The sequence below is a fragment of the Brachypodium distachyon genome, chromosome 3 (assembly GCF_000005505.3).
Source record: "Brachypodium distachyon strain Bd21 chromosome 3, Brachypodium_distachyon_v3.0, whole genome shotgun sequence".
NCBI lineage: Eukaryota > Viridiplantae > Streptophyta > Magnoliopsida > Poales > Poaceae > Brachypodium > Brachypodium distachyon.
The window spans coordinates 35,112,428-35,121,819 of NC_016133.3; the positions used below are offsets into that span (position 1 = coordinate 35,112,428).

A 9,392-nucleotide genomic window follows, 5' to 3' on the forward strand; every position below is an offset into this window, starting at 1 on the left:
GCCGGCAGAATTCCTCTGTGTGTTGGATTCAGAGGTGGCGCGCGAGGTGGTGTTGACCGCCGGGTTGATGGGTGGTAGTGGTTTTACCATGAGATTCGGCCGGTGGAACCGACAACTGCAGGCGAGGCTTCGCTCCCTCCGTTATCGGGTTCACCTGGAGATGGAGGGTGTGCCGCCGCATGCTTAGAATGCCGACACGGCTGCTGCCATCCTTGGCTCGGCTTGCTGCATGGAGCGTCTTGGCACGTCGACGGCGCTCCGGGAGGACTTGGGACGATTACACGTCATTGCCTGGACGGCTGACCCCTCGGTGATCGCGAGGGAGAAGCTCCTCGGCATTCCAGAGCCCTTGCCTCCCGTGCTGTGCCTTAAGCCAGAAGACATCATCCCTGACTCCAAGGAGGTGCTGGATTACTCCATTATCATCCACCTGCTGCGTTCGGAGGTTCGGGGTCAGAACTCGGATTACTCCGATGATGACTCTGGTTCCAACCAGGGTGGTGACGGTGATGGGGCGGGGCCATCAAGGCGCCGCCGTCGCCGTCGGCGAGATCGTCGCTAGCGTTCGCGATCTTTTCAGTGTGCTCATGGAGTGGTCGACGGCGAACCTCCGGTGCCGAGGGGTGATCGTGGTGGCGGCGGTGGTGGGGGTTCGGGCTTGGCTTGGTCCTGCAAATCATCTTCTTTGCCAGCAACGATGGTGGTCCCTTGGTCGACAGTCTCTCCGGTGGGCGACCAGGGGTCGATTCAAACTTTGCATGTGGATGCTGGGCCCACCCCGAAACCGAAAGAGAAAGTGGATTCTCCTGCTGCGGGGGCCCGGTTGACGAGCAAAGTGGAGCGACGACCGGAGCTCTTTTGCCCGGCTTCGTCCCTTCTCCTAGGGCCCATTCTGGAGGAACGGTCGGACCCTATGGTTCTAGAGGCTTTGTTTTTGTCGTTTTCGTCTGCTCTCTCATGGCCGGTCCCATGTGGAGCCCAAACTCCCCTCTGGTGGTGTATCAGCCACGCGTAGACGAGGTGGGCTTCCGGCTTCTTTCGGAGGCCGCTTCCTCCTCCTCGGGCCGGCCCATGACTTCGGTGGGTCTCATCTCACTGGACTCCCGGGCTTTGAGCTCCGTAGGCCCGGTGTTTCCTCTTCAGCCGACGGGTTGGGCTGCCTCTCCCCCAGTGCCTTCACGGTTGAGATCTCTTCGCTCTCGGCCCAGGCTGAGCCTTTCTCCCCTGTTAGGGCTGAGGCGCCATCGCCTGACTTGGAGCTGCAGAACTTCCGATCAATCCTGTGTGTCGATCCTCCGGCGATTCTCCCACCTCCCGCGGTCAAGCCCAAGAGGCGTGTTGCTCGTCCGGTGGCGTGCTCTCCTAGACGCAGCTCCCGCCTGGCGAGTCGGCTCCGTCCTGGCTCATCGATCAAGAGACAACAGAAACTCCTCATCTCTCGACTAGGAATCGCGAGGGAGGGTGAGCGTGTGGACGAGGCCTCCTTGCAGGCGTACCTGAAGTTGTTCGAGTAACCCCTTCCTCAACGTCACATTGCGGCCATCTTATCGCTATTCGGCTGGGACGAGGGCGCGGCTCCTTTGATGGATGAGGAGCTGCCCGGGTCACCGGCTGCCATCCAGGCCTGAGCCATGCGATGGCGGTGGAGCTTTGGGTGGTTCTTGCCATGTCTATGAACCCCAAATGCTTGGTGTGGAACATGCGCGGGCTTAATTCTCTTGCCAAGCGCACGGCAGTGTTTCAGGTTGTTTCTGTGGTTAATCCGACGATTGTCTGTCTCCAGGAGACTAAATTGTGTTCTTGTGACGCTGCTACCGTTGCCTAGTGTTTGGGCCGAAACTTTGATTTCTTTTATCTTGCGGCGTCCGGGACTCGTGGTGGCATTTTGTTGGGTTGGCAGCTGGCCCTTGTCTCGCTCTCCAATTCTCACTTCTCGGACCATTCTCTGTCCGCGAGAGTGTCCTCGTCTGAAGGCGATTGGTGGCTTACTGGGGTGTACGGTCCCCACCGGGTGGCTGAGAAACCGGCATTCCTATAGGAGCTACGGGAGGTTCGCGACCTGCTAGTTGGTTCGTGGGCGTTGATGGGGGATTTCAACCTCATCCTCTACCCGAAGGGCAAGAGCAATGGTCGACTCCACCGGGCTCTTATGGGGAGATTTCGGCGCTTCCTCGCGGACCTGGATCTCAAGGAGCTTTTCCTTGCCGGTAGGCGATATACGTGGTCGAACGAGCGGGAGAACCCCACCTTGGAGCGATTAGATCGGGTGTTTGTTTCGATTGACTGGGAGATGCCGCGGCCTAACGCGTTCCTTTCAGCCATCTCTACGACCACTTCGGATCACGCTCCGCTCCTTCTTGAGCTTGATGCTGACATTTGTTTTGGTCGCCGTTTCCACTTCGAGGCTCATTGGGTGAAGGCCCCAAGTTTCATTGAGGTGGTGTTCAATGCTTGGAATTCATTGCCGTTGATCATTAACCCCTTCAGACGGGTGGCGGCCAAGTTGCGGTTGTGGGCGAAGCGGTTGCGCAGCTGGAGTGACAAACTTATCGGTGACATTAAGATCCAGCTGCTTGTTGCCTCGGAGGTGATTTTGAGACTGGATGTGGCCATGGAGTCCCGCGCTCTCTCATCGGATGAACGCACCCTCCGCGCCAAGTTGAAGTTGAAGTTCCTTGGTCTCTCCTCGTTGGAGCGATCCATCGCCCGACAACGCTCTGGACTCCTGCGGTTGAAGGAGGGGGATGCGAATACTAGGTTCTTTCACCTTCACGCGAGTCACCGAAGGCGTAAGAACTTCGTCTCCCAACTCCTGGTGGACGGGCCCTGATCACCGACCATGACCCCATGTCGGCTGCGGCGGACGAGTTCTTCACTAACCTCCTAGTCAATTCTGTCGAACGACCCTTTGCTCTCAACCTTGAGTTCCTTGGGGTGGAAAGACATGATCTTTCCGGGCTTGAGGGTGAGTTCTCAGAGGAGGAGGTGTGGAAGGTCTTCCGGGAGCTGCCCATGGACAAGTGCCCGGGGTCGGACGGCTTCACCGGCAGATTCTATGCCGTTTGTTGGCCGGTGATCAAGACGGATATCATGGATTGCTTCCATTCGTTGTCTCGACAGGATTCTCGTGGTCTCGTTGAGGTCAATCGGGCTTTCATTTCCTTGTTGCCTAAGAGGCCTGACGCAAGGGAGCTTAGGAACTTTCATCCCAGTAGTCTTATCCATAGTTTCGCTAAACTCATGGCTAAGGTGTTGGCGTGCCGCTTAGCCCCCAGATTGCCGGAGTTGATTGGATCTAATCAAAGCGCCTTCATCCGTGGCCGTTGCCTTCATGATAACTTCGCTCTCGTCCAGGGTTCTGCGAAGTTACTGCATGTGGCGCGGAGAGCTTCGGTTATCACGAAGGCGTTCGACTCCGTCCGCTGGTCCTTCGTCCTGGATGTCCTCTCCTGGATGGGCTTTGGTTCTCGTTGGTTGTCGTGGATTTGCGGTCTCCTTCGGATGGCTTCTACCAGGGTTCTCATGAATGGCATCCCCGGGGAGGAAATTGTCCATCGCCATGGCCTTCGGCAGGGAGACCCACTCTCTCCCATGTTGTTCGTCTTGGCGATGGATGTGTTGAACAATTGTTGATCCGGGCCTCAGAGTTTGGCATCCGTGCAGACTGTGGCCTGCGACGTCGCACTTCGATCTTCGCTGATGATGTGGTGGTCTTCCTGCGACCTAACACATGGGAGCTCTGCTCCTGTTCTGCCCTCCTTGCGGATTTCGGTCTCGCGTCGGGTCTCAGGGCGAACATTTCGAAGAGCGCGGCCCATCTCATTCGTTGCTGGGAGGCCCAGCGGAGCTTAGTTGCCGGTTAACTTCAATGCCCAATCGCTCCGTTCCCATGCACTTACCTGGGCTTGCCTTTGGGTATCCGGAAGCTTTCTGCGGCCTAGTTCGAGCCATTGGTGGACAAGGTTGTGTCCCGGTTGCAGTCTTGGGCCACGCCGATGCTGTCTAGTGGGGGCCGCCTTACTTTCGTCAAATCAACGCTCTGCGCCATGCCTATCTACTCCATGCTTTCTCTCGATATTCCCATGAGTTCCATTGGCGCCATTGACAAGATTTGTCGTGGCTTTCTTTGGAAGGGGAGGAGAGAGGCTCGCGGAGGTCACTGCCTGGTTGCGTGGGAGACAATCTGCGTGCCTAAGCAGGTCGGGGGTCTCGGCATTCCCAATCTCCGCCTCCTCAACGTGGCGTTGCGTGCGCGCTGGTGTTGGCTTGAGAGAACAGAGCCTTGGCGACCGTGGCATGGCCTGGGGTTTTCGGTCCCTACAGGCCCGATGGCTCTATTCGAGGCAACCACCTCGGTTGCCCTTGGCGATGGCCGCGACACGAGCGTCTGGCTGGACCCATGGTTGGATGGTGAGCGGCCGAAGGATCTGGCCCCCGCCCTTATTCCGGGCAATGTTGCTTCCCTCTCAGTGGCGGCAGGCTGCCTTGGCAACTCGTGGACGGCGTCGATTAACCCCAACTTGTGCGAGGAAGGCATCCGGCAATTTCTCCTCCTTTGGGATAGGATTGCCGATGTTGAGCTGGGGTCCGGCGTTGACGCCTTTCGCTAGAATTGGACGTCCACTGGCCAATTCTTAGCCAAGTCGGCCTACTTGGCCTTCTTTGAGGGGAGAGTGGACTTTGCCGGCTTGGATCTAGTCTGGAGCTCCAAGCCTCCCAGCAGGTGCAAATTTTTCCTCTGGCTGGCCTGTAGGGAGCGTTGTTGGTCGGCGGATAGACTGGCTCGTCGGGGTCTTGAGCATCCGGCTAGATGTCCTCTTTGTGATCAGGAACAAGAGCACATCTCCCATCTCTTGTTGGGTTGTTCGGTCACGCGTCTGATTTGGTGGATGCTCCTGTCGTTTTGGGGCAAGGAGGAGTGGATGCCCGATGGCAACGCTACGATTATTGACTGGTGGGCTTCTATCCCGCTGGTTGGTAAGGACCGGATGGACTTCGCGACGACCTCGACCTTGGTATTTTGGTCGGTTTGGAAGCATCGGAACAGGGTTGTCTTTGACCATGCCCGGGTCAATCATTTGGAGTTGTTGAGAGAAATTGGTAGAGGCGGAAAACTGGAGTAGGGCCGGGCCCTTTAAGAACCAGGCCTTTGCTAGGTTGCCACGTGAGTGGAGAGATAACGGTTGAATTATTTGTATCCCCCTAGTTGGGGTTTGTAGCTGCATCCCAGCAACTCTTTCTTTAATGAAATGATACACTGCAAGGATGTATTCTAGAAAAAAAAAAACTGTTAAGATCGACGATACATAGGATCTCACCATGATGACTGACTGGAACTGGCTGGGGCGCTATAGTAAGCAATAAAGGAAGGGCAATGCAGTTGCATGGCCGGTGGGAAGGTCAGCTAGTGCAGCTGCGCGCATCACTGTTGCACAACATTTACATTTACTACCGTCCCGTCACAGAATCAAGCAAAATCCTCAGCACTGCATATACGAATATAAAGATCATCACATCGTCAGAATTGAACTCAGGGCTGTATCTAGCTACTCCAGCTCCCAGCAACTTAGTAATAGCAGTCTGCCATTAGGTCAAACTATAGATTCTTGACTCTCGTACTTACTCACTCTGATTCTAAATTTTTGACTCAAATTTGTCCAAATATGGATGTACCTATTTTTAAAAAACGTTTAGATACACGTGATATTTCGACAACAATTTAGAATGGAGAGAGTACTCGCGAGTATACTCAGTACCCACAGACCACAGTGTGCTGGATCGTCGTCTCTGCTGGAAGACTGGAACAAAGTCTAAGTTATGCCTAATTATACCTGTGCAGAGATATACACAGAAGTCTGCTGCAGCTTGTCGCGGCAGTACTAGCACATGCAGCAGTGAAGCGTAAATAACAAGAGCAGAGCTAGCATGAGTACTGGCCAGTGGTTTACTGTTGCGGGCTCCAGGGATATCGATCCATGGATTGAGTATCACTTACTGGTCTTCAGACTGCTACTTGACCACATGTATGGCCGTGATCTGCAGCTGGTGACTATCCAGCTCCGTTTGGTTCAGGGGGTGCACTGGTGCAGCATGGAGTAGCTACACATCCTCTCGATCATTAAAAGCTGTAGCTACTGGTAGTGTATTGCTAGTGCTAGGAGTGGCATGCAGTTAACATTGGCATAATTAAGCTCCAACTGTTTTACCATAAGAACATGCCCCTACATATACGATCCTATCCAACTATGCTCTGTCTGCCCAAATGATTCATCGTGACACAGAGAGTGAGTGGTCCGGCGAGAGTTCAGACATGGGGCTGAGTGTTGGCTGCAGTGAGCTGGATTATGCCTCAACAAGAGACACCTTAACATGCCGATATCTTACACGCATGCACCCTGATCCCTGCTACCGGCCGGCCGGCCGTGCATAATGATGCAAGATCCAGGAGTGAAAATCTTGCGGGGACATGTTACTATTTTGCTGGAGCTACATGTCAGCCATCGGATAACTATACAGGCACCTGGTAGTAGCATGAATAAAATGGACGAGAAACGAGATCATGCCCGAACAGAGACGAGAACCACGTCGCAACCTAAAGATCATGTGCAATTTGATTCATCCAGAGAACCTAATACTCCGTAGCAATATTTCTCGAACAAATAATATCGACTAGTCTGCTGCTTGCTAGTTGCCATAACAAACGAGCTATTTGGTCTTCGTATGCAACGAAAATGTCACTGAAATATTGTATACTGCACAAAAGAATGCAACATTACATATACACGTGAGTAATACTACTACTACGCGTCCTGCAGAACTGTCAGTATTACTGTAGGACAACGAGAGAGCAACCAACTTGCAAGCCTAGCTGCGTATGGCAATTTGGCTAAGATCGCGATGGATGGATACGTACAAGCGGCAAGGGACCAAGAAGCTAGCATCCAACCCAACCAACCACAGGTACACTTTTTTTCCTCAGACAAACGAGACCACGAGCCCGGAAACTTTGCGTTTGGTATCTGGAGATGTTGCCAACTTCCTTTTATGTCCTACTCCTACGTACCCTGCCAAATCTCTCACTGAAACCTAAGCCGCTAATCATCTCAAGCAGGCAGCGACAAGCCAATTCTGACTGGTCATGACGGAAAGGGCAAGCTCACACGAGAGCAAGCTCTGCCACGATCGACGACAAGAAATCTTTAAACCTGCGGCGACAAATCTCTGAGCTCGCTGGAGAAAAGAGGAAAAGTTGCAACTAAAGATGAAATTTCAGAGCAGAGCTGGTACGTAGTACATACATGGATGGAGGATTAGAGGGAGAGAAGAGATGTTTGAATCGACGGGAGGGGAAATAACAATTAAGAGGAGCAAAAACGTTTCTATACCATTTCACGGTTCAAGACCAAGAGAAAAAGGAGCGATCTTTTACACAAGCGCGCGATCTTCTCTGTTAATCGTACGGGATGTTAGAGAAGAGACAAAAAGATGAGGAGACGGTGATTAGCGAGCGGTTAAGTACGAGTGGAGTAGAGCTGACGGTGGTTAATGGCTGCGCTCGCGGCGCGCGGCGCGGGCTAGACCTTGTAGATGATGAGGAAGCAGGGCAGCACGGCGCGGCTGTCGAGGACGACGAGCTCGCCGCCGCCCATGTCGACGGAGTCGTACTGCGACTGGTGATGATGATGATGGTCTCCGTCGTCGTGCGCAGTGCGGACGCGCCCCGCGATGACGCGGCACACCAGCATCGCCCTTCGGCGCGAGGCCGGCGACGGCGAGGACGCGGCGCTCGCGTGGGCGTGGGCGGCGCCGCTGCAGGCGAAGGTGCGGACCGCGGAGCCGGCCGGGCCGAGGCGGCAGGTGGCCACGCCGGCGCCGAAGACGCCTCCCGAGCCGGCGCCCGCGGCGGGCCGGCACTGGAAGCGCATCATCTCGTTGCCGTCGGCGCCGCAGCGCGCCGCCGCGCCGTGCGCGCGGGCGGCCGCCCTGGCCTCCTCGAACCGCGCCACTGCCCTCGCCGCGCCGTGCACCCGGAACATCGCCTCCACCTCCGGCGGCGCGTCCGCGGCGGACCACCCGGACGAGAAGATCAGCTCCACCACCCGCCGCGACGAGTGGCCACCCGGCAGCTCCGCCATCGTCAGGAACGCCGAGCTAGCCACAGGCACGGGTGACGGCATGAACAACGCGGCAGCCGGGATCTGCTTCTTCGGCTTCTTTTTCGACGGAATCATCGTTGTCTCCAGCTGCTCGGCTCTCGTCCGCCTCTCCCGCCGCGGCTTGAGCTGCGTCCTGGCGCGCCGCGCGGACGCCACCGTGTCCCTCACCTCTGCCGCGGTGGCGCACGAGACTGCGGGGAGGAGCGTGTGGCTCTTCCTGCTCGGGGACGGCGCGACCGCGGCGTCCGCAACGCCGTACGACCTGCAGCTCAGGGACCGCACCCACGCCGTCGCCATTGACACGGCAAACGCACGCGAGCTCCCAAGAGCAGGGCAGAGAGCTGCGCTTGCCGGATGCCTAGTCCAGTCCGCCTTCACGCCGGCGCTCTGCCCTTCTTCACGCCTTGAGGCTGTGGTTGGGCTCGCTCGGGTGGATGGAAGATGGCCGCGGCTGTCTTTGGCTTGGTTTGGCTCCGGGCGTTATTATGGTGGGGCGGGTTTATTCGCCACCACTGTGACCTGTACGCCGCTGTGCCACTGACATCACGCCGCTGGCTTTTCCCTCCTTCACCACTAATGACATGTGGCACATACTCCGTGGGGCCATTTGGCCAGTGAGTGGGTGTGCCAATGTTGTTGGTGCAAGGAGATGACGGCCAAGTACTGCTGGCAGTAGTACTAGCAGTAGTACTGCGCTTTGAGCTGGTCTTTTCAGCTGTGCTCGGTGCTCGATTTGATCTTGTTTTATTTAAGTTTTCGAATTGGAGCTCATGATTCGGGCGAATGGGAGACCGGTCCCGCCCAGCCGAGAGAAGCTGTGGCCATCATTTGTCTTCGGATTTCGGATGCCTTGCCTTTGTTTTTCTTTTCTCCTTTCCGTGGAGGAGCTGTGTGTGTAGCACGGCCGGTGGTGGTGGTGGACTGGTGGTGCCCGCTTTACTATCTGGTCGTGGGACTCCAGCTCTGTATCGCAGCTGCTCCGTGGCACGCGCCGGCGCTGGTCGCTACATTTGCGGCGCTGGTGTCTGGGGCATCCACGAAAGAAGCTTGCCTTTTTGTCAATTTTTGCTGCCCCGGCCCAGCCAGCCCTCTCTTCTCTCCGTTCCTCTATTTGCCCCTGGTCACTTTCGTTTGCAACTCATAAAAGAATCAAAGTGAGAAACGAAAAGCGAAAAAGAAGAAGGGCAACAAACTTGAAACCGAATGGCACTAAGGTGATATGCTACCGATGAACGG

At 55.8% G+C, this 9,392-nt stretch overlaps 1 protein-coding gene across 1 annotated transcript; it reads right to left on the reverse strand.

Annotated features, from left to right (window-relative positions):
* Positions 1 to 7,247: 7,247 nt before the first annotated feature.
* Positions 7,248 to 8,933, reverse strand: LOC100840443. Its single transcript, XM_024460518.1, has one exon. It carries the CDS (start codon positions 8,451 to 8,453, stop codon positions 7,575 to 7,577), a length of 879 nt encoding a protein of 292 aa, XP_024316286.1. The 5' UTR covers positions 8,454 to 8,933; the 3' UTR covers positions 7,248 to 7,574.
* Positions 8,934 to 9,392: the final 459 nt, after the last annotated feature.